At 63.9% G+C, this 24,886-nt stretch overlaps 1 protein-coding gene across 1 annotated transcript; it reads right to left on the bottom strand.

Moving 5' to 3' along the window:
- Positions 1-2,676: 2,676 nt before the first annotated feature.
- On the bottom strand, positions 2,677-21,624 carry JUP (junction plakoglobin). Its single transcript, XM_055697329.1, has 15 exons — positions 21,546-21,624; positions 11,526-11,758; positions 10,276-10,529; positions 9,505-9,743; positions 8,986-9,187; positions 8,200-8,344; positions 7,684-7,787; positions 6,054-6,392; positions 5,478-5,633; positions 5,203-5,322; positions 4,867-5,017; positions 4,620-4,741; positions 4,297-4,336; positions 3,792-3,961; positions 2,677-3,547 (listed from the first exon to the last, which is right to left on the bottom strand). The coding sequence occupies exons 2-14, from the start codon at positions 11,749-11,751 to the stop codon at positions 3,816-3,818; spliced, it is 2,244 nt and encodes a 747-aa protein (XP_055553304.1). The 5' UTR covers positions 11,752-11,758; positions 21,546-21,624; the 3' UTR covers positions 2,677-3,547; positions 3,792-3,815.
- Between the last annotated feature and the right edge of the window lie 3,262 nt (positions 21,625-24,886).

Here is a 24,886-nt window from a genome sequence, read left to right as displayed (position 1 = left end):
TCCCGGTGCGGAGGCGGACGCAGGGCCCTCGGACATCGCTGCCGCTGCCAACAACAGCCGCTCCCGGCAGGTGCGGAGCGTGGCTGGGCATGCCGGGACCTGTAGTCCGGCTGTCCCTGGCCTGGCTCCCTGGGGACCCCCACATGCAGCTCTGGCTGTGTAGGGTCAGGTGTCCCCCAGCCCCGCTTCCCCCCGAATCCCTGCTCCGGTGGGACTGGGGGCCTTGGGACGAGCAGTCCTGCCCCAGTGAGGGGACCCCAGTGTGGATGAGGGGCACATCCCTGCCCGTGGTCCCGGGAGGTGCTGAGCCCTGTGGCCGTGCCCTGGGGATGGCCGCAGGACCCGACTCCTCCTGGGGCAGATGCTCTGGGGCATCTCCTGGCACCTTGGGGACAGCTGGATCTGACACTGGGAACATGCCTGACACCCACAGCGGAGCTGGCTGGGAGCCCTGATGGGGCAGGGGGGGGGTCCAGGCTCGGCATGGCCAAACCCCCATCCCAGGGCACACAGCTGGAGCCCCACCTCCACCCAGGCATGGATGCTTGGGGTGCAGCAAAGCGCTGGCAGCTCTGCTGGGGTCCCTGGAGACAGGGGTGAGTCTTGGCACAGACTGGGAGCAGGGGTGCTCCATCCACTCCCCCGAGGCACCCTGGGGACCCTCCCAGCAGGACAGACAAGCCTGCAACCCGTGGAGATGCAGGTCTGGGTGCAAGAATGCTCTCCCACTTTGCACGGCCCGGGCAGTGAGGGCTGGCCTGGCTGCATCCTGCCCACCCCTGCACAGGGGGCTGATTCGCATCGCCTGTCCCTGATCCACCTCTTGCACTGGCAGCGGCTGCAGCAGGCAGAGGGCTGCCTGGCCCCCCAGCCCCATCCCACGGGCTGCCCTGGCCCCACTGCCCTCCGGAATCGTGCTGGGCTCTGCTGGGGCTGCCCGGAAAGCAGCTGTTGTTTTGCTCATCCCTGGTCCTGGCACAGGCTGCAGCAGGATGCGCAGCCGCATCCCTGCTGCACCGGGGCTTGGCCGTGGGTGCAGGGCTGAGCTCAGCGCAGGATGCTCCCCCGAGCCGGCGGGACAGCGCTGGAGCCAGCCCTGCTCCTGCTGCCTTTGTCCCCAGCTCGCTCCTGCCCCAGCCCAGGCTGCTACTGGGACCCCCCATGGCACGCCGCAACGGGCACGTAAACCTTCGTGTAAACCACACTCTGCAGCATCCCAGGCCCCGTGCATGGTGGGCACCCACCTCCCCGACCCCCCACGGCACGGCTGGGCGCAGCAGCGAAGCTGAGCAAACACGGGAGGACAGAGGGGTTGATGCCGGGAATGGCTGCGCCTTGGTTCCCAGCTCCCTTGGGTCACGTCCCCCATCTCCCTGCGCTGCAGCAGCCTTGGGCTGACGAGCATCTTGCCAGCAGCTGCACAGGATGAGCTGTGCCACAGGCAGAGTGTGGATCCAGGGGGTGGGGGATGATGTCCTGGCTCTCCAGCTGCCTCCTGGACCTGCTGAGCCTGGACCCCCCTTGTCAGTGCTCCCAGCCAGCCCCACTGTGGGTGTCAGGGATGTTCCCAGTGTCACCGCGGTGGGTATCTCACCAAAGCAAAGCAGCACTGGCAGCACCCTGAGCCGCTGGCACGGCGCAGACATTGCTGTGTGACCCGACTCCCCTCTCCAGATCCCTCACCTCTGCCCAAGGAGACCCCCATGCCCCTGGCCATGCCCCGCAGGATAGATGCACGGGGCAGCCGTCTGATGCCAGGGATGTGGGTATCCTGGGCCACCCACGTTCCACCCTCCCATCCCTCGGCACGTGACCCCACAGCCTCGTGCAGAGCGGGTGATCTCCTGCCTCTGGGCTCAGCCTGTGCCGCGTTGCCCCAAAAGATGCCACGGGAAAGCCTGAGGTGGCCAGCAGCATGTCCCCAGCCCTGGCCCCATGCCGAGGGGGCCACGGAGCAGACGGGCAGCCCTGAAGTTGGTGGGTAACTTCGCAAAGTTCCACCTCTCCACGCCTGGCACCACTCCCCATCGCCCTCCCCGGGCGCAGCTGTCAGAGCCGAGGTTCAGCTGGGAGTATTTCCTCCTGCCATCTGTTCCTGCCACCAAGCCGGGCTGCGGAAGGAGGCGACCAGGTTTGACTGAATAAATCACTTTTTTAACCTGGTTTCTTACAGCTCCATCCAGGCTTCGCTCCATCAATCAGCGGGGCTCGCTCCCAGCCGGCGCGTTTATCCCCCACAGCTCGGGAAAGCGAACTCTGCACAGCAGCAGAGAGGAGATGCCGGTGATGCTGCCTAATGAACGAACAGCTTAATTACTGGGAGGTTTTACCTCCTGACAGCGCAGACAGACACATGGATGGAGCTGGCATGCTAACGACCCTGCAGCAAGTCGGGATGAAGCTGCTACCAGTGCAGCGAGCAGGTGGCCTGTGCCTTGCAGAGCATCATCCCCAAAGCACAGGGAGGGACCCAGCCTGCTCGTCCCCCTGGCCACCACTGCAGCCCTCGGGCAGGCACAGCAGGTGCTGAGCTGCAAACAGGCTCATCCTGCCCCCCAACAGGGAACCACCACCCCCCAGCCCAAGGTGGGTGATGGCCACCTTCACCCTGGCTGCGCCAAGGGGACTCACCGACCTTCCCCAGCCAACAGAAGAACAGGCTCAGCGCAACACGGGGCTGGGGGGGTTATTTTATTCTTTGCTTTGGTCTATACAAAAACAACTTACAGAAATAATAAAATCTTCCATTCCTGAACCACACTCCAGTAACTGTCCATCCCTTTCTGGTCGAAGCGTTAAACCACCATCAGACCTAGAGCCTCTTTTAAAAATGTGTTAGATAAGGGAGGAGGGGACGGAAACACACCACTCACCAAAAAGAAGGGAAACAGGTTAAAATGTGCAACAGAGATCAGTACAAGGACACGGTTTCTAACGCTGGAGTCACTCCTCTACGGGTACTGGTAGGATAGGCAGGTACACAAAGTCAGCTCCCCAACGGCTGATGGGAAAGAATTAAACTGCAGACATCCCGATGGCTAAAACGAGGTCCTGGGACACGGCACCCTTTGTATTCAGCAAACTCTGGATTGGCCTGATTAAGTTAGAGCTCGCAGAAAGCAAAGGGTTTTCCCGTGTTAGATTCCTTTCCTAGAACACTAACACGCAGAACAAATAGTGGGGAAGTTCAAAAGCACAAACTTAAAAGACGGCAAAAGCCGTTGGCACCATATTAAAAATAAAAAAGAAATATATTTTCATAGAAAAGACTATTTTGCCAATGAAAGGTCGCTAACGGTGCAGGGTTTGTGTGTTTTAAAGCTTCAGAAACAGTATCTTGGATGCTGGATGCAGCAGTAGGTGCTTGAAGCAGTCCCAGGAGGAAGGACCTTCTCCACAGACCCACAGCGAAGAAAAAAAAAAATAATCGAAAAATAAAACCTCTCGTGGGAATGGAAAAGTTTGTCTTCTCAGGCACTTCTGTCTCCCAAGTCCTTCTTGCAAATGCTCAGCTCTGGGGCCACCCTCTTCTGTACGGAGAGAACACCTGTGTGCGGCAGGAGAGCACCCCGTTACCGCACAGTGGGGGGACACTGGAGGAGACCCGAGCCCAGGGGGCAATGGGGAAGCCGACCCACGGCAGCACTGGGGACCCCACGGCAGCGCCCGGGACCCCCGTGGCACGCCGAGCACCAGCAGCCAGCCCTGCCTCCCCCAGGCAACCCCCTCACGGTGGGGACGAGCGTGCCCTGGGTAAAGCGCCCGCACCGCGGGCACACGGCAGCACCCACCTGGTGCAGGGGCTGCGGGGCGGGTTAGGCGAGCATGTGGTCAGCGAAGGGTGCTCGGACGCCGTCGCTGTAGGCGTCCATGGGATAGTCCCCGTCCATGTCCATGTGCATGTCGATGGGGTCCAAGGGGATGTCACCCGAGTACATGGGGCGGTAACCAGGGTCCAGCTCTGCGGAAAAAAGGGATGTGGCAACCCCAGCTCCCACCGGTGAGAAACTTCTCCAGACCTCAGCCACCCTCCTGGTCCCCCCACACCTCGGGCACACGGTGCTGCAGGACCCCCCAAGCCTCCGGGCCAGCCCAGGTGCACACGGGAGCAGCTGCATGTGCTGCCCGGGGCACTGAGCATCCCGCTGAGCATCCCCAGCCAGGGGGCCTGGCACTTTGCTGGCAGCCACCCAGCCGAGAAAGGTTTTAAAACCAGCCTGATTTGGTGAGATGAGGCAAACGCCCCGCTAGAGTCCAGCCCATGGGGGGGGGGCGGCCCCGCAGGACCGTACTCACCATCTGAGTAGGGCTCGTTGATGGGGATCATGCTCTGAGCCTACAAAGGAAGGTGACACAAGTGAAGAGGGGATTTGTGTTTGCGTGTGCACGATGCTCAGCGGCTACGTGGTGCCCAGCCCTGTCCCCAGCAGCAGGTACGAAGATGCAGGGCTGCTGGAGAGCTGAGGCCACAGCCCATCCCCCACCCCGCTGCCTCCTGTTTGCTCCTGTCCAAGCTCTGGTCGGAGGTGGCAGCTTTTGGAGGCAGGATGGGACCATCCCAAGGGGCACTGGTTTCCCTGGGGAAAAGGGCTCATCTCCGTGCCCAGCACGATGCTCACCGCCTCCCAGGCTGCCGGGTCGTGCTTGAAGAGGGAGTTGGTGAGCTCCACGGAGACACGCTTTCTGTAGTCGGGGTTCTTGTCCTCCGAGATTCGGAAGAGCACGGCGGCCGCGTAGGTGGCTGCAGGGGGATGGCAGCAGCCTCAGCTCCTGGTGCTGTGCAGCACCCAAGCACCAGAAGCCCCAGCCAGGCTGCAGCTGGGGCGATGCCAGGTGGCAGAGAGCCGCCGGCACAGCGGCACTCACCCGTTCCCTCATTCCTGGAGTGCAGCAGCTCCATCAGGGGAGCCGAAGCCCCCTCGGCATCGATGGCATCTGCCGCTTCCTTGTCCTGGGCCAGCTCGCACAGCACACCCGCCGCGACGCGCTGGATGTTCTCCACCGGCGAGTAGAGGAGCTGTCAGGAGAGATTAGTGGCAACACAAAGCAGCCAGCAAGGAGCCGTTGCGGCTCCTGAAACGGTCTCACAAGCGTGGGTGCTGCCAGCTGAGCACCGTGGCTCCCTGGCCCCTGCACTGCAGGTCCATGCCAGCCAGGCGAGAGGTGACAAAGCGCAGCCCCCACACCTCCCCCGCCCCTGACCTGCACGAAGAGGGGGATGGTGTTGAGGCGGAAGATCTCCATGCGGTTCATGGGGTCCCGGGCCAGGATGTGCAGTGCCCCCGTGCATCCCTCCACGATCTCTTCCATCTTCACTCCGTCCTGCCAGGGGACAAGTGCTCAGCCGGGGCCCTGGCACAGCCGGTGCACCCCAGGACCACCCTGAGCGCAGGCACAGGCCACCCCCCAGGGACAGGTCGGGTTCTGGGGTGCGAGGCTGTGCCAGGAGCAGGACAGACCCCACCGCGGGGACTCACCGTGTAGGGCTGCTGTGTGCCGGCTGCTACGTGCCGCTGGGCATCCTGGTGAGCCTTGACCAGCAGCTGGACCAGGCGGGGGATGACAGCGGCCTCCTGGAGCGGGGCATGGTTGGCTGGGCACAGGGCCAGGTTGCGGATCAGACCTATGGTAGCCTGGAGGAGCGAAGGGGAGGAAGGAGAGATTCATCATCTCGACCGCGGGTCAGAGCAGCATGTGCTCCCCACGGCACCCGCCAGCCGAGCCCCCCTCCCGCTGCCCGTCCCACCCCATCCCCCTCCATGGCGCAGGCCAACTTCAGCTTCCTCCCACGCCGGATCCGGCCCCTTCCCCGCAGGGGAGGCCGGGGCAAGTATTGACTCCAGCCGAGCAGCCGGCACAAGCCATTTCCTCCATTAGCTGCTGTCAAGGACACAGCCCAACGGGACCAGCCCCCCATCACTCCCCACACAGCACCAGCTGCAGACCCCCTCAGACATGAGTCCCACCACGGGTCAGCAGCCGGGGAGCTCGCTCAAGCCCAGCCACCCCCTTCCTCCAGCCCCCAACACCCCTCTCCCCCCCCAGCCCCTCACCTTGACCAGTGGCCACTGGTTGGGCTGGTTGAGGAGCTTGACGATCGCAGGGATGCCGTAGTTGAGCCGCACCGAGTTCTGAGCCATCTCGGCCTCGGGGTGCCGGCTGGTGAGGTGCCGGAGAGCGCAGACGGCCGGCTCGGTGATGTCCTCCTTGTCACCGGCCCGAAGAATGGTGTGGATCAGGGCCTCCACCCCGTTCGACTGTGTCACCAGGGTCTTGTTCTTGCTGTTGTTGCAGGTCAGGTTGGAGAGGGTGCCGGTGGCACAGGTCAGCACATTCACGTCATCGGAGCTCAGCTGGTTCACCAGGATCTTGAGGACGCCGTCCAGGCCCTCCTGCAGGAGCGGGGACGGGAGGTCAGACCAGCCCCCCCACCCCAGCCAGACGTGGGCTCAGCCAGGGGCTGGGCTGCAGCCCCGCACCCGTCACCTGAGCGTGGGGAGCTGGAGCTGCTCGCCCAGGATGGGCCGGACACCCAGCCTTGGAGAGGGGGAGCCCCCTGCCACAGGGACGACCCATGCCATCGCAGAAAGGATCCAGCCCCAGCTGAGCCCTTCCTCCCAGACCTGGCATCCTCTCCCCTCGAATCCCAGGTCTGCGTGGCTGCCCTCACTGGAGCTCGCACACCCCTCGCTGCAGACCCCAACCCCCAGCACCCCACATCCCAGCCCCACGTGCCCCCCAGCAGGCAGCGCTTGTGCCTCCCACGCTGTCCCCCTCCTTTCCCCGTCCCCCTGCGGCCAGAGCTGCTTCTCCACGACGCCGGCACAGCGTGAGCAACATGCGCTCCTGACATGTGCAGCTTTACTTAAGAGTTTAATGTCTCCAGCAGCTTTTCTCTGCTGGGAAGTGCAAACAATGCGCCCGCCAGCACTGCCCCAGAGGTCCCGGGGTGACCCTGGTCCCAGCCGTGCCGGCAGGCAGCCAGCAGCGGGGGCAGGAAGGAGTTAAAGGCGCCATGGCCACATCCCGCCATCAACCCCAATCGGCAGAGCCAGCGATGGTTCCACGCCAGCCCAAATAGTTTCCACGCTGCATCAGACGCTAATCTGCGTGGAGAGGCGGCCCCAGCAGATGGGGAACACATCAGGAGGCAGCAAAGGGCTGGGGAGAGCAACCCCAGCGCAGAGCTCGGGGTCACCCCAGCACCGGCTGCCACCCAACCCATGGGCACCACGGCCACAGCACCCACCACAGGGGCAGGAGCCACGCAGACGGCCGGTGCCAGGGCACGCTGCCGGCAGCTCCCTGGGCCACAGCAAGCAGCAGCCCCAGTGATGCCCCGCCGAGCACACGAGCGACAGCCGGTGGCCTTGGCTCGCCGCTGGGGACACGGCACCAGTGCTGGCAGCCGGCACGGGAAGGGCTGTGGGCGGTCACAGCCTCCCGCAATGCCAGGTAACCCCCTGCTGCAGGGGGTCGGCACAGCTGGGCATCTCCTGGGCATCCCCTGGCTCTGCCAGGCACACAGGCTGCCACAGCGGCTCACGGGGACGGGACATGGCATGGGGACATCACTGTGGATGCAGCCCGGCACAAGCAGAGGCGAAGGACAGCCCGGCAGCTGGTATGTAGAAGCCTCCGAAATGCTGCGCTGAAGCACGAGACAGGGTCCCACAGACTCACCTGTTTGGTGGCCACGTCAGAGAGGTTTCGCAGGGTCCAGAGACAGTTCTGGACTAGCCGGGGGCTGGAGCTGGTCAGGTGCTTGCCCAAGGCCTGCATGCCGCCTGCCGGGGAAGCAGAGAGCAGCCCATCGGTAAACACCCAACACTTCCCAGCGGAGGTGAGAAGAGAGACAGCGGGGTCTGCATGGCGAGCGTGGGCTGGGACCACCCGACCGATGCCTCCAACACACAACGCAGCCTCACGGCTCAGTGGAGGCTAAACGTGGAGCGGGAAGACAGCTCCTGGCTGGCCAGCCAGGCCAGATCCTGCCCACTCGTGGTGCCAAGAAAGCACCTCAGCAGCCTTCCAGCGCAAGAAACCAGGCCACACGTAGGTGGTTTCACCCGGCTATGCAAGGTATCCGCCTGTCTTGCACATCGGCTGCGAGACTGCACCCTCAGCTGCACCATCCCGACGCCACCACCCTCCTCCCGTCTGCCACCAGCTCCGCCGCAGCCCCCCAGCCCCTCTTACCAGCCTCAACAATAGCGGGCTTGTTGCTGGGGCACACCGACAGCACCTTGAGCACCCGGCTGGTGGTCCAGAGCAGCTTCTCGTAGTTGTAGCTGCGCATGATCTGCACCAGGGCTTGGGGTCCTCCGTTGGCCAAAATAATCAGCTGCAAGACAGAAGCACCAGGGTCGGGGCGTGCGGGGGGTCAGGGCTGCTGGAACCACTGCTCCGGGTTCCCCAGCTCGTGCCAGGACGCAGGTCAGGCAGGAGGTCCAAGCCCTTGGCACACAGGAGCGTGTCAGGTCACCCCTGCTGGGGCCATGCACGGCCACCGTCCCCTCTGGGCCACTCCAGCCCTGCACACCGGGGTCCCTCGCCCCGCGCCATGGGCAGGATGGGCAGCAGCCCCCACACAGCCAGCGCCAGAGCAGGTCCAGGGACCGAACCTCCGCATGAGGCTGGGACAACTCATGCGTAGGAGGAGAGGAGCAGCCGAAGAACAAAGATAGAGGCATTGCCTGGAGCAGCAGGGGGAGAAACCCAGCCAAGCCGATCTACCGGCCAGACTGGGACAGTCTGTGCTTTCGGGGATGCGCCACCTGCAAGAGGTCGGATCGGCAGCGTTGCAGACAGAGACAGCCCGACTGCTCCGCTGCCGGCTGGGGCCGGGGGGCACATGGGCCAAGAGGGTGGGAGCTCCCACCCCTGCCTCCTGGGCTTGTGTCTGCCAGGAGCAACGTTGGGCAAGTGCCCTGCTGCCACCCCCCCTCTGGCGGGACCCCACGCCGCAGGGCTCCCCAGGCGCACCTTGCTCTCCTGGTTCCCGTAGGCGAGGAGCTGAAGGCAGTCGGTGGTGATAGCCAGGAACTTGGGGTTGTTCTTGTTCAGCAAGGGAACCATCTTCTGCAGGCCGTCAGCCAGGCGCACAGCCATCTTGGCCCCTTCCTGGTAGAGCAGCAGGTTGTGCAGGGTGGTGATGGCGTAGAAGAGGACCGACTCGACCGGCGAGCTGCAGGCAGGCGGCACAGAGCCACGTCAGCGCGGGCAGCTGCCTCCGGGCTCGCCGAGCTGCCAGCAGAGCCCACAGGGCTGTCCCAAACCCCGACTCCCACCCAGCACCCTTCAGCGGGACCCGGCAGGAGGCCACCGTGCCACGTGGCCCCGGGGTGGCCCTCATGGAAGGGCAGAGACTGAACCCCATCTCCATGGACAAGGCAGCACAGAGGACCGCTGCCCTCCTCTGCCCCCAGCCCAGGCACTCGCCAGCCCGGGAGGGACCCCTTGGCTCTGCCATCCTCTCGGGACCCCCCGCCAGTACCCTCATACCTCAGCATCCTGACAAGGGCTGGGATGCCACCAGATTTGAAGATGGAGAGTAGCCCCTCACGGTGGTGCGAGAGGTTGTGCAGGATGCTGGTGGTGCAGCGGGCCGTGTCCAGGTCGCTGGTGCTCTGCATGGTGCGGACCACGGCTGCCACGATCTGGGGCGACTGCATCAGGGCACGGCGTGACGCCTCCTTCTTGGAGAGCTGGTTGACGATCATGGCTGCTTTGCTGACAACCACCTGGGGGGGGAAGAGAAGCCGGTGGGTGGGAGTGCGTCCCACTGCTGCCCATCACAGCAGGGACAGGAGGGATCCCACCCTGCCGGGGGAGGGCTGGTCCAGGGCTGCCGCGCGTTGTGCCGGGCAGGGCGGTGCAAGCAGGAATTGCTATTTTTAACAATCCTCAACCACGATGCTCCAGGAACTGTGCCGCAGTTTGCGGCAGCAGGCAGCGTACAGTCGGGTCTGCGGAGCACAGGCGCTGCGGGGATGGGCAGTAGCACTGAGAGCTGGCAAGAAGCGCTCAGTGCCTGCGCAAGGCCAGGAGAGCCGCGTCCCAGCAGCAAGGCCAGGCTGTGAGGAGGTGCGGGGGGGTAGAGGTGGGCACCGGAGCCCCAGCCCCCCCACTGTGCCTGTCACAGGGCAGAGGCGGCCACAGAGCAAGAGAAAGGAGCCGGACAGAGCCCAGGAGCCCGGTGAGGATGGAAGCCTGGCTGTGCCACCGTGGCTGCGGAAGCCCAAAGACAGAGGCAGGCAAACCAGGCTTCCTTACCGGGTCCTCATCATTGAGCAGCTTGGTGAGCTCCGGGATGGCACGGGTGGCCAGCTCAGCATCGTCCTGGTAGTTGATGAGGTGCACGATGGCCGATTTCAGCATCTGCGAGGGCTCTGCCAGGCGCTGCACGTTGGTCTGCTGCCCCTCCAGCTGGGTGGTGATGAGCAGCGAGCGGTCCTCCACCGTCTCGGGGTACATGGCAGCCCGGACGCGCTGGGCCCGGGTCATGGCCAGCTGAGCCTCCATGTCAGCTGCAGGGGTGGATGGGGAGGCAGCGTTAGAATCGGGTTCTCTCTGAGGAGTGCTCCCCAGCCCCGCTTTCCAATCTCAATTAGCTGAGCAAGAGCTTAGTGCAACGACACCAGCAACGTCAGCAGTCCCAGCAGGCTCTGCAAGGAGCCAGTGCTTCAAAGTGTAAACAGATACGGCAGCGCAGAGATAAGACAACACTCAATTAGGCAGCATGATTAGACAGTTGTCACACAAGGCCCATTAATTAAGAAATTAAAGATATTTGCAACTTGGGACCAGCTGGCGCTAGGGATTAGGAGGATACGGAGGCCTTCCCGTCGAAGATGCTGGAACAAGCATCACCTGAGCGAGAAGCTGCCGCAGCCACCCGCAGTCCCCACCTCTGCAGCACAGGGACCACGCAGGGCTTGGGAGGGCTCATCCCCTTCCACAGGGGTCTGCCTCCCCAGGGGAGCTGGCGATTAAACCTTCCAGGGCCCGCCACTGATGGGGGAACCGCAGAAGCAAGCAGAGCAAACAAGCCCTCTTTTAAGGGATAAAGCTGGGGGAAGCATCTCCTTTGGCTTCGGGGGCTGCAGCTCTGTCTGCTTCGCCCCTGCAGCGGCAGCAGACGGGCAGGCTGGTGGGGCTTTACGGCACACGCTGGCAGCTCTGCCAGCCACGCCGAGACAGGTTTCCTGAGCAGGCAGACAAGCAGCAGAGCAGACGGCTGATCCGTGGGCCGGGATCGGCTGTTCCTATCGCGAGCCAACCCACCGGCACACTCGGATGTGTGTGCACAGCTCAGCACTAGTGCGGGCTGGCTGCGCGCCGCCCCTACGCAAGAGCCTCTCGGCGTGGGGAAGGAGGACAGGAGGGAACATATTTTCGGCAGCAACAACTCCCGGGGTGTGGAAGGCAGCATGGAGGAGTGCCCAGAAGGAGCACGGCTCACAGGGAAGGCAGAGGAATGAAGGAACCAAGCTCATGGACGTGCCCAGCCCCACAGCCCCTACCTTGTGCTTGGCTCTGGCCCTGGCCCCCTCCCTGGCAGTAGCTCGTGGTGGTGGTCTTCTTGATGGTGTACTGCTTCCCGTAGACCTCATCATCGTCCCCGAGGCACTTGCTGCTGACGGAGGGCACCTGGGTGTTGACGCCGGAGTGGATGCCCGAGTCGTAGGTGTAGGTTTGCTGCCACTCCGTCACCTTGATCGGCTGCTCCATCATGTTCATCACCTCCATGGCTGCTCTGCGGGGCAGGGAGGGGAGAAGTTACACCGCCAGCAGAGCCCAGGTCAGCGCAGCACCCCCCTGCCCCAAATCACACGGCAGCCCCCCCGGCACAGCAGCCGGCCCCCCGCACAGCCCACGAGCAGATCCCTATCTGCCCTCCTCCCCCACGCGAGATGAAAGGCGGCACCGGGATGACGAACCCACAGCTCAGCACTTTGCTGCTCGTGTTCAGACACGAACCGTGGCTGCAACCGGCGCAGACCACGCACGGCTGGCTGAGCCGTGTCTCACCGCCTCGGTGGCCAAGGTGTGAGCAGGCTTTGCCTGGCGCAGAGGGACCCCCAAGCAGCCCCCCCCCCACCCCCCACCCCACCTCCTTCCAGGCTACCCCGGCTGCCCGTGAGCTTTTTAAAGATCAGTTTTCAAAGACAGAAAGCTGCAGACAACCCCAAGGCTCCAGCTCCAAGAATAAAACAAACCTTTTTAGAAGCCCGCTAGAAGACTCCTAAAGTGCTTAAAAATAACGAGGCAAAGCCACCGGCTCAGCTCTCCTGTGGGTGCTCAGCACCACAAGTGCCTGTGGCACAATCCGGGGCTGGGCACTCCCCAAGCTGTGCTGAGCACCACGCCACGGCCGCACGGTGCTGGGACAGGGCAGCCCAGCACATCCCAAAAACTCAGGATAAACCAGCCAAGGTTGCTTTCGAGCAGGGCTGGGTTTTCCTCGTCTTTAATTTGGGGGTGCAGCGGGAGGGAGGATGGCTCACGGATTAACCCCTGAGCTCATCGGGGCAGGCAGACACCGCAGGGCTGTGAGTCAGCAGCCCCCATCCAGCCCCCCAGGAGGAGGGAGATGATGGAGCAGGCAGGGAGGGATGGAGACAGCCCCGCCACCGCTGACCCACCGCCTGGGCACTCACCGGGATTGCTGCCCCTTCCTCCGGCCGCACAGGGCTGGGGATGAGTCAGAGTTTCAGAGGCGATAAGCAGCGAAGGGAGCAGCTGCCACCTGGCATAGCTGGGTGCAGCAGCAACCGCACATCCAAACAGTGGCATAATTACCACCTCCACGGCACTGATTCATGCACCAAGCTGGACCGGGGTGGCCGTGTGCCCCTGGCCCCGCTCCAGCCACCGGCACAGCTCGGGGCTCACGGGGACCAGCCAGGCTGACGTGTCAGCCTCAGCCTCCAGCACCTTCCATGGGGGAAGCAAGGGGAAGGGGGGAACGAGCCCCCCGTCAGCCCCCAGCTGCGCCGACGGCTGAGTCAGGGCGTCGGGTGGTGGCCAAGGACGCGGCTTGCGTGGGGCGGCACGGCAGGGCATGGCGCGCACGGGCTTGGCGCGGCTCGCCCCAGCGCTGCCGGCTGTTCCCAAGGAGCGGCTGAGCCCTTGCAAACGGCACAGGCCAGTGCTCACCGGGAAAAAATCCCAGCCCGGGCACAAACATTCATTCCCGAGGAGTCCCACCACTCTCCCGTCCCCCCAGCTGGAAGCATCCTGCATCCCACCCCGTCCATCCCCACCCCCAGCCACCTTCCCGGAGCCACCGCAGGGAACGGCTTGTGTCAATTCGATGTTTTTTTGAGCTGTCAAGCAGCAATCCACAGAGTACTGCTCCGGCTGTAATGGGTTGTGCATAATGCATGTTTGTAAGGCAGCAAGAGAGGGACCCACTAATGGAGGCTGGGGGGGGCGGGGGCGGCGTATCATTCCCACGCAGGAGCTGGAGGTGCTATGTGGTGTGGCAGGGCAGTGTGTGACACACGGTGCCAGGGGTGAGCCGGCTACGCTCCCCACCCCGTGCCAGAGCAGGGATCGGCCAGGAGAACCCCTGTGCCAAGCCGGGAGCGTCGCACACCCTGCGTGTATTTATAAGCTGTTGCATCGGTGTTTGGGAGAGCAAGTCCTGCCAGCTGGGTTACCCTGGCCACACTGGCAGGACCTCCAAATTGCATCAGGAAACCCAAGAAAAATCAACACCAAATCACACCCGAGGAAGCATGGCAGGCAGAACACTGCTCCTGCACTGTGGCACCTTGCCCCGGCAGTGCGGTGGGAGCCATCGTACCACACGGCCAGGAGCTGCTGTGCAGAGCCCCGGCAGTGGGGCTACGGTCACAGGGACCCCAGGACCCCCAGGCCAACACTGGAAAGCTGCTCTGGACAGATGGGCAAGGGGAGAGCGGAGCCAAGGGCACAGAAAGCTCCCTGCACCAGAGGGGGGGGTGTAAGGACCCCCAGCACCCACCCCAACCAGGGCAGGGACCCCCAGGCAGCAGCGAGCTGGAGCTAGCAGGAGAGTCTGGTGCTGCCCGCACTGTCAGTTGACCGGTAACATCTGCTCTACAATTTACAGGCATTTGACAGGCACTTATTTTTTTCAAACCTCCCGAGTTCAGCTCAGACACCAGCTTCTTGCAGAGCCCTGCATTATGCATGAGCCACCACCCCCACCCCCCCGCCCCTCCTCCGTCTGCACTGCCAGCACCCCAGGGACATCAAAAGCCAGCAAAGCTCCTCAGAGCCCAGACACAAGCTCAGGTGATCGGCCCCAGACAAGCTCCGAGCAGGAGAGTGGGTCCAAGCTAATGAGCACCAGGTTAGACCCGTCTGAGCATGAGGCGCTGCCACCAGGGCCACCAGGGATGGGTGCTACACAGCTCGGGGGACTCCCCCTCCCCAGGAGCCCCCGTGGGCATCCTGATAAACACAGCACCCATCCATCCCCTGGAGCGTCACCCCACCAGCAGCCCCAGGGGTTTGCTCGCCCAGCAGCACCTGAGGCGATGGGGCCAGCAGAGCAAGTGTCAGATGCTCCAGTGGCGAGCAGTGACATTTTCTGAACCCTGTGTCAAGTGTCCTCAGCTCATCACTGAGCAAGGGCCAGACACCTGACACAAGCTTCTTCCCCATCCTCTGATGCCCTCCCTCCTCAGCGGGATCAGAGCCAGATGCCCCCCCTCCCCCCAGGCAGGGGATGCTGGCTATACCTGGGCTCACCTTTGGCAGGAGCCGTTGGTGATGCCTTTGGTGGCGCGTGGCTGCAGTGGGGCAGGACCCCCGCCAGCAGAGGGGAGGGCAACAGATCATGCAGGAGGGGGAAGCAGGGATGGGGCACATGTGAAAATACCTGCCCTGGAGGGGTCAGCCACGAGCATGGGGGTCTTGGGTGGGTTCCAGCCCCTTCCTCAGCCAGGCATGTTAGTAGGATTATTGGTCCCGGTCTCCCTCCCACCAGGCTTTTACTGAACAGAGTGGGAAGCAGAGCAGGGGCACAGCGGGTACCACCGAGCCCCCCTGCCTGCACGGAGCCAGGAGCCCAGGGAAACAGGGCTTGCTCCTGGGAACAGTGAGAATCCCCCCAGAAAACAGTGAGGCAACGTGGGGGACCCCACAGGGGGGACATGCAGACCTCCAGCCTGGCCCCAGCACCATGATGGGGAATGGGCAGAGCCACGCAGGGGGCTTCAGCCATGGGGCAGGCAGGGGCTTCAGGCACCCCCATGCAGGGGAGAGCCAGGAGAAGGTTAATCCCTCTCCCACCACTTCCTGCAGCCGGGAAGGCAGAGGAAGCTCCCACGGCCCAAAGGCACCGGCCAGCAGCTCATCCGCCCCCAGAGCCATTTGATCAGCATCCAGGCAGCATCGCTCCCCCTGAGACACCGTCTGCGAGGAAATCTCTGGCAAACATGCAGCCCCCGGCCTGACCAGCCCTTCCCTCCGGCTGCTGGGAGAAGCCTTCGGCCTCACGCAGGCGGAACAGAGCCAGCCGAGGTACGGCTGAGCTGCCCAGAACAGCAGCCGGGAAGCCACGAATGCCGCTTCGTGCAAAAATAGCTATTGCCCAGGGACGTCTGGGGAGCAGCAGTCCCTGCGTTGACCAGCCATGACCCCCAACGGGGGGGCAGGGAAAAAAAAGCAGCCCACATCCCAAGTCCCAGGCAGGGGCTGCACAGGAACAGGCACCGAGACCTGGGGGTCGGTGGGTGCAAGGGGCATCACATGCGGCTCCAGGCTGCCCTTGTCCCTGCGCAGAGCATGCTGTGCTGCCCAGCCCGGAGCAGCGTCCCATACTGGCCGAGGGGCTGCCATAGTCCCCCACAGAGCCCCCCGTCCTTGCACACATCCATCGCAGCCCTGCCGGGAACAGAGCAGCGGCAGCACTGGAGATGCCCCTGCTCAGGGGCCACACGGTGCAAGCTCAGCTGCGGGAAGCATGCGGGCAACAGCAATTACAGTCACTTAGGCTTTTAAGAAAAGGAGAGAGGCAGTTAAAGCAGTTCAATAAATGCAATGCAAGAAAAGAGTCTATTTTAGAAGCACTTACGCTACACGCAAGCGATCTCCGGTCCTCGCCACCTTCCTGGAGCAGCCGGGGGATTAGCGACCGCCCGCTCAGGCGGTGAGGCTGGGGCAAAGCAGCCTCCACAGCCACAGCACCAGAGCCCTCTGAGGGGCCAGGGCACCCACAGCTGCACCCCAAAGCCCCCCACTGCCTGCAACCTCCCCCCAGAGGAGCCCAGATGCAACACCATTGCACCGACAGCTAACAAAGCTGCGGTGGCAGCTAACGAAGCGCCCGCAGACCCAGCGCTGTACAAAGGCTTCGATGGTTCTGAAGAGGATCCCTCGCAGGAGGGGGCAGAGAACAGAGCATCAATGAGAAGCGTTGGAGTCAGATCCTGGCTACCGTGAGCCCTTTCAATGGGGCTTTACAGTGAAGATAAGTGGAAGAATTCAAAGGCAACGAGAGCAGCTTGAAGTTTAATGAGGAGGAGACGGGCAATGGGGGATCGGCCCCTTGTTAGAAAGCAGGCTGTAACACACAAAGGAGCCCATGGCCTTTGTTTGCTGAGGCTCCAGGTCCGGAGTGGCTCCCAGCCGCCCCACCAGCTCCAACAACTTCAGCCCCTCGGGGAAGGCAGCGAGGGGTGCAAGAACCGCCCTTCAGACCTGAGCTCCCTCACTGGAAGAGGTTCCAAAACCTGATTTGTTTTTCAGTTGTTCCTGACAAGGTGACATTTGAGCTGCCAAAAGCACTGCGTAAAGCCCCTGCTATGCAGGGGGTGCACATCCCCCCGAGCATGGCGAGACCAGGCTCCTGGCAGCAGAGCCGGCCCCGAGCACAGCATCGTGCCACGACCCACTCCACTGATGCTCTCCATCAAAGCCGAGCACCTTCCCCAAGCCCCTGCAAGTGCCTCACCTGCACCTGAATTAACAGCTCCTGACAGCTCCAGCACATGCCAGGTCCAGGCTGTAATGTTTTGGCACTTCACAAAACGACAAGGTATTATCCATCAAGCGCTCTCGCAACGGGAAGAGCGTGCGCAACGCTGGGCATGACACCCGCTCTCCCATGGGACACAGTGGGACAGCCCAGCCCTTGCACAGGGAACTGCCTGCCACCCAGAACTCATCCAAGAGCTGTGCCAAAGCATCACTGGCCACACCATGGCTTCAGCTTCCCCCAGGAGCCCCACCACCCACGCCACAGCCCCCAGTGTCACCTTCCTGCCCCAGATGCACAGCAATGCTGGGCACCAGCACAGATCCAGCAGCCTTGATTTGGGATCAGGTCCCCTCTCACACAAGTTTTTGTGCTGTGCCAGGGCTGGCAAGCCCCATGGCAGGACCCCAGCCCCCCAGCAAGGTTTTCCCAGGGATGTTTTTGTGCCAAAACCTCATCACGGGGTCTCTGGCAGCACACCTCCCCTCCCTGCAATCCCAGTTGCTGGCACAGACACTGCCACCCACAGAGGCACTGGGATCAGGAGGACTAATGTGGGCACATCCCCTCCTCAATTGAAGTTTGCTGATCTCATTAGCAACACTGCTGGGAAAGATGGGAATTTGCCACTTGTCCATGGAAAGGAGAACTGGCATGGTGCGATTAATCACAATAACTCCATCTGGATAAAAAAAATAATCATTATTTTGTTTTAAAAAGCACAAAGAACAAGTTGTCCTTTAAGATGTTCTTAAACATATAACATATAACATAAAGCCTGATAATTGCAGGCTTTAAATTTAGGCTATGAGGCTTGTGGGCTGTTCCCAGCTCCGGCCACGGTGTCCAGAAACACGAGATTTTGCCACCTGGTCCTGATGCTGCTGGAGGAGCAGAGGCAGCAGGGAGGGACACGGAGCTGCTGAGCCCCGGCTTAAATTCTCCATCCAATTGCATTACATCTGTAAAGTTCAGACGCTTCACAAGGAATTATCACCAACACCCGTCAGCACCCAGCCTGTCGGAGCAAGTTAATGATTTGTCACCAGGGCTCTGCCCGCGCGTCACAGCGATTACGGCAGGGCTCCTTACAGCAGCCAAAGGTCTCCCCCTCCCCGCCCCACCAGTGAGGAACATGCGCTTGATCCAGCCATCCACCCCCAAAAGCCACACGGGACCACAGCACATCGCACCCCACGGGGATCGTGCCCCCTCCAGCACCAGAGCAGGATCCCCCCAGCTGGGTACCGCTGCTCACTCGCCTTCACCCCCTCCCCGCAGGTTTGATCACCCAGGCGTGGGATATTTGGAAAACACCAGGCATTCCACCTCCACCCAGCTGCCAGCTCCGGGTCTCAGGAGGAGTCTGAGGACTCGCTCGGCTCAGCCGAGCGCAGGCGTCACGGGGCTGCCCGAGGAGCCCCAGCGTCTGCAGCACAAGGCTCCTGCCCTGTTTGCAAAGCGATTTCGGAGCCAAGTGACCGAGACATGTTCAAATGCCTCTGGGTCTGTCAGCAGCCGCAGCAAAACCCATCAGGGCTGGCATATGTAGATGGGTATTTCAAACCTCTGCCTAATTAGAAGTATATTCATCTCCCTCCGCAGCCGCCGCCGAGCCCTGCAGCGCTCCCACGCCGGAGGTGGGAAGCGGAGGGTGAGGACCCCTGCCCACGGCAGCCTGTGTGGCTCCAAAGCCAACCCAGTTTTAGCACAGACATGGTGTTTAGCTGCTTAGGCGAAGTTTTAAGACTCCTTTGGAGAGGGAGCACCTGCACCGTCCTCCACTGCTTCACCACACAGTGTCCGTGGGGAAGGGGGGTAAAGCCAACCCTCCCGAAGCAGAGAACACTGCAGTGATTCAAGGCACCGGTGCAGCCCTGGTATCCTCCCAAGCTGCCATCCCAGCTGCTTCCATCCACACAGCCCAACTCCTGGACACCCCATGGTCTCACGGGACCGAAAGCCACCACCCCAGGCCCAGCTCCGGGTGACGGTGGGTGCCCCACACCCCCCGCCTCGGTGGGAAAACACCGGCTGACATCAAGATAAAAGCTGAAATCCAAGGTAGGCTTGTTCTGTTTTAATAGAAATGAAATTTCTTTTTAACTTCTGTTAATTAGAAGCCAATCTAATTTAAACCTAAAAGATGAGCGCAAGCTTCGGTGCAGATGCTGCAATTAAAGTCTTGCAAGTTCTCTGCGAAGAGCTGCCACTTCCCCAGCGTGCGGAGCGGGGGCCAAGGGCAGCTCCGCTCCCCAAGGCTCTGCCATCTGCCAGCGGCATGGTGCCCAGCAGAAGTCTTAAACCCTGGAGATCTGGAAGTGTGATAAAAAGCCAAATCCCATCAAGTGCTCCCACACCAAACCACAGCTTTGAAGGGAAACCATCATCACAGGAACAGCCGCAGCTGAAAAAAAGCCATGCAGCTGCACCACAGTTGCCTGCCCCGGCTGCTAGAGCTGATTAAGGATTTCAGGTGGGGGAAACAAAGGGGAGAGTTAATGGGATTAGGTCAGCACTGAATATTACCCTGAAATACAGCACTGGGACCAGAGGGGACATTCTCCAAGGTCCCCGGCTACAGCCAAGCCACCAGCAGCCCGCAGTGCTGAGGTGGTCGAGGCTCTGGGCACGATCACCCAGATCAGCCCCGGTGCAGCCCCCCATCACCCGGCTCAGCCCCACCAGGGATGCATGCACTTCCTGGAGCCGGCAAGGACGCGCCACAATGCACAGACAATAGACTGTAAATGCCATTGTCTGGAAGTGAGGGCCCTGCTGCAGCCGCCCCACCTTCCCCCAGCGCCCCACGAGCCCCCCGAGCATCGGGGACCCACCTCTCCCCCAGCACCCATGCGGCACCCAGACCTGGAGGGGAAAACACCCGTCAGTCACCGATGCCAGGAGCTCTGTGCATTCCCATCCCGATGGCCAACTTATTTAAGCCAAATTAGCAGTAAAATGGGTTTTTCATGACACTTTATGGAAACCTTCCAAAGCAACGAGCGATTACAGGCTTCAGATGCACAGGGACGGTTGCGTTGGGTACCCTGCACCCTTCCAGCCGACTCCAACAAAACACCGACAAGGACATAGAAAGGGACGTTAAAATTCCCCCAGCCCCGGTACCGGCTGAGCCGGACACCCGCTCCCACTGGGAGCAGGGCCAGGAGCAGACCCCGCGGGCACCGCACCCACCCTGGCTGTGGATCAGAGCCCCCAGCAGCCCCTCCAGTTCCACGCCAGCCCCAGCCCCATGGCAGCTGGCAGGGGGATGCTTCGCCCCCAGCTCCGCGGCAGCCCAACATGAGACCACCGGGTGTCAAGGGCTGCCAAGCGGCACCAGTGCCAAAACCAGCACAATGTAGGTTGGAGAAGGAGGCACAGCAACTGCAGGGGACAGACCCAGCTGGGTCACAGGGTGTCCCCAGCCCACAGGACCCTTCTGGCATGGGGAAGCTGATGGGAACATCACCCCCAGACATGGGGCTCGCCCAGGAACCCCAACAGCACCGCAGGGAAGGCGGGAGGGGGTGCAGGGATGCTGCAGCCTGGCAGGAGCGGGTGCAGGCTGCTGCCTTCGCACCGTGGGGGCATGACAGCAGCGTGGGTCACCCGGGGGGCCCTGGCAGGCGGCCATGCCGTCCCAGCACTAACGCTCCTCTGGTGGCACAAACGTCCCCCCAAGTTGCTCATACGCCAGCCTGCATCCTCCATCTGCGGGCAACTCCCAGCGACGTTCCAGCATTATCCTTTCATCCCTGCTGTAAACCCGATTAATTAAGCTAATCACTCAGCTAACGCAATTAGACTGCTCTCTCCCAACGCCAGACAAGAAGCCAGTCAAGTTTCGCTCCAGTGTGCGCCGACAGCCACTCGGGGGGCTCAGCCGGGACCCCCGACCCCGGGCAGGGGGGCGCTGCCTGGGTAGTGCCAGGACACCCCGGGCCCTTCCCGACCCCCTGAGCCACCCCACCCCGGCAGCGCTTTGCAAAGCCGGCTGAGGGCGAGGGGCAGCACCGCCGGGGGGACTCTGGGGCGGCCCCCGGGCAGCACCCGGAGGCACTCGGTGTGACTCACGGCCACGGCACCGGGCGGCCACGGCTGACGTAAGAGCCCCGGGGCCACCGGGGCGAGCAGCGCGCCGAGGCCTCGCCCGTGGAGCAGCGACCCGGGGCGGTGCCGGGGACAGAGCCGCCGCCTCGCACCGGGCTGCGGCTTCGCAACTTGCAAACTCGCTCCCGCAGCGCCGAGCGGAGCCCGTGACAGCCCCAGCCGCCCGCGGGGGGCTCACCCCGGGGACCCATCCACCCGCAGCCGGGCTCGGCCACCGACCGCCGCAGCGTCCCCCGGCGGGACGAGCCGCGCTCACGGGCGGCGCAGGCTCCGCGCCCGCCCTGCGGGACCGAGCCGGGGCGCTGGCCGGCCGCCGCACTCCTCCCAGCGCCGAGCGCAGCCGCCGCCCCCCTGCCCCGCCAGCCCCCCCCCGACCAAGACACCCGGTTGCCCCGGGCCCCCCCCACGGGAGTGGCCGCGCCCCGTCCCGTCCCCGCGGCCGCCCGTCCCTCACCTGCGCGGCGCGTCCCCTGCGCGGGCTCTGCCGCCCGCCCCGCTCCGGCCCGAACAAAAGGCGAGCAGCGCCCCGCGCCCCGCCCCGCCCCGCCGCTTGCCCCGCCCCCCGCGCCGCCGGGCGGCGATTGGTCCGCCGCCACGCCCGTCAAACCCTCGGCGCGTCAGGCACCGCCCCTGCCGGACGTGTTTATGTGCTCTCCATTGGCGGGGGCGCGGCCGCCCCGCCCTTCACCGGCAGGTGATTGGGCAGCGGGCGGGGCAGGCGGGGCGAGGTAGAGGGTGGGGAAGGGCGTGGCCGTGAGGGGGAACCACCTGGGTGACGTCACTGGGCGGGGTAGGGCGGGAGCGGGGCGGGGCCAGGGACCCTCCGGGGGTGAGGGCGGGGCGTATTGGGGCGGGGCGTATTGGGGCGGGGCGGGGTGGGGGCGGGGACCCCCGGGCACGCGAGTAGGGTACAGAGATCCGCCGGGGGCTGTGGGGTGCGGGGACCCCATGGACACACGTGGGGTGCGGGGACCCCCGTGGGCTGCGGGGACCCCAGGACTGCGTGGGGTGCGGGGAGCCCTCCCACGGCAGCATGTGCACCCGGGCTGCAAAGACCCCCAGGGGAGGTGTGGGGTGCTGGGACCCCTGCAAGGGAACGCGGGCACCCAGCGGCCTCACCCCTGTGCGTCCCCCTCCCCACGCACCTCCAGCGTCACCCGTGGGCGGCGGAGACCCTGGTCCCACGGGGGCTGAGCACTGTGGTGTGGCTGGGAGGGGCCGTGGGCAGGGGGCTCAGGGCTGCCCCTCCAGCTCTGCTCCCCAGCTGCCCTCCCCACTCCCCCCCACCCCAGCCTGGCCAGGCCATAATTACAGCCTCCTAATTGCTGTGGGGGTGCGTGGGCCGCCCCCGCCTCCTGTGTCACGTAGGGTGTTCATCGATGGGTGCTGGGGTGCGGAGCCGGCGGTGCAGCAGCGGGGTCCTGGCCCTGCAAAGGGGCTCCACGCCGCCCGGGTGGGGAAACTGAGGCAGGAGCCCGGCAGCGGCAGCACAACGCGCTGGGGAAGGGCTTGGGCGGCTGACGGCAGCCTGCGTCACCCCAGTCCTTGGCCAAACTGGTCCCACCAGCTGCCGCCGCCACCTCCCAGCTCACCCACTTCCCACAGGCCCCAGGCGAAGCCTCCATCACCCAGCGCCCAAGTCACCGATCACCTGGCACCAGGGCACGTCCCAGCCCATAATGGGGTTCCCCGGGCCTCCAGCACCCCAGAGCTGGGGCACAGGAGGGTTCTGCCCCGGGGGGGGCGGTGAGGGGACGCATCCTGCATCCCCCTCACAGTCCTCTGCTGCCTCTGGCCGCAGGCGCTGACTCAGCTAGGAAATCACAGCTCTGGAGGGAGGCGAGAGACGGAGCTTCCAATGCCCCTGCAAGAAAACGGGGTCTCATTGCTTGGCGTAGAGCGGGTGACACAAGGCACAGCGAGAGCCCTCCCAGCACAGGGAGGAGAAGGACACATGGCGTGGCACAGCAGGGCACAGCATGGCATGGCACAGCACGGCACAGCATGGCACAGCACGGCACAGCAAGGCATTGCATGGCAGGGCACGGCATGGCATGGCACAGCAGGGCACAGCAGGGCACAGCATGGCACGGCACAGCAGGGCACAGCATGCCACAGCACAGCATGGCATAGCACGGCACAGCAAGGCATTGCATGGCAGGGCACAGCATGGCACGGCATGGCACGGCACAGCACGGCACAGCATGGCACGGCATGGCATGGCACAGCATGGCACGGCACAGCATGGCAGGGCAAGCACATCGTGGCATGGCAGGGCACAGCATGGCAGGGCATGGCACAGCACAGCATGGCACAGCACAGCACGGCACAGCATGGCACAGCACAGCACAGCTGAGGTTTTTATGGCTAAAAAACTCATTTATGTTCCTTGTTGGTCAAGGTCATGGGAGGTGGGGAAGCACAGCGCTGCCTTCGCGCTGTTCACCCCGGAGCCCTGCGCCTTGCCCCCCTGCATCCCACCCCGTATCCCTGCTCCTGCCCCCCCATCCCAGCTCTGCCTGCCACAGGGGACAGTGGCCATACGCGCCGCTGCCGGGGTCCAGCCTGGGGGGCCCGGGGGGCACCAGCCCCAGTCGGCCCCTCTGCACTGGGTGGGAGCAGGGAGAGGAGCCCGGGCAGCCCGGCTGGAATGGTGGGGACAAGGAGCCCTGTCCCCCAGCGTGAATTTGGGGTGGCAAGGGGACGCCATGGCCAGCGCATCAGAGCAGGGTGGAGGCCCCATGGGCGCCCGCCCCCGGGCCACAACGCCAGCTGAGCGCTCCCCCCGATCTGGGCTGCCGCTCCCCTCGCCGGGGTGGCCGTGACCCACCGGTGCCAAACCCCGCTCCTCCCGAGGGACACGGCAGCCCTGCCCTGCACAGGGGTGCAATGGGCTGCTCCCCGACTTAGCGCTGCCCCGAGCCCTGCCCGTGGGTCTGGGGGCTCAGCCCTGTCCCCCACCGCCGTGTCCAGCCCCACACAGGGATGGCAGAGCTGGGAGAGCCCTGGTACATGGGAGCTGCAGGGCAGGGCAGGGTGGGTGCTGGCAGCCTCCCCGCCGCCCCCTTCCTTCCCTTCCCTTCCCTCCCCCGCGGCCAACGCCATGATTCAGCCTCTCGGTTTCAGTCCTGGCAGCCAACTTCGACGGGGAGCAGGAACGCGGCAGGGAGGAGCGAGGCGGCCACATGCTGCCCGACGCCCCGGCAGGCACGGGCTTGTCGTCAGCGACAGCGGCCTCCGAAACGGGCTCTGGAATGCCCTGATGCAGGCGGGAGGGGGCTCATCCCACCCTGCTGCGCTGGACCAGCATCGGGGGATGCAGGCTGCACCCTGCGGACCAGCAGCACCCCCCCCCAGGACCAGTGTTGGGGTGATGCACCCCCCTAAAGCAACCAGCAGGTGATGGAGGTGGGTGCAGCCTGCTGCCCCCCCCGCTGCAACCCCCCCTGCCACCTGGCAGCCTCCCCTGCACAACAGGGGGGTCACACATCCCCATAAGGGGCACCCCCTTAGGGACCCCCACAACTCCACAGAGCCTGGCTGCTCTCATGGCCTCCAAAGTGCCCCAGTCCCACAAGCCCCCCTCCAGCCCCCCTGTGGGGTCTCCCCATTTTATGGAGGTATCCAGCCCCACAACCCATCCCTCCGTGTCCCACAACAGGGCCTCTTTCACCCCAAGCACCCAGCTCCTGTGGCAGCCGCGCACCCCCACCCTAGGGAGCCCCGAGGCAGAGGCAGCCATGAAAAGACCAGTCCAGATTTTATTAAAAGTTCAGCACCAGTAAATATTAAAAA

This window comes from Falco cherrug, chromosome 20 (assembly GCF_023634085.1).
Source record: "Falco cherrug isolate bFalChe1 chromosome 20, bFalChe1.pri, whole genome shotgun sequence".
NCBI classification, from domain to species: Eukaryota; Metazoa; Chordata; class Aves; order Falconiformes; family Falconidae; genus Falco; species Falco cherrug.
This window is presented reverse-complemented; position numbering and strand designations above follow the sequence as displayed.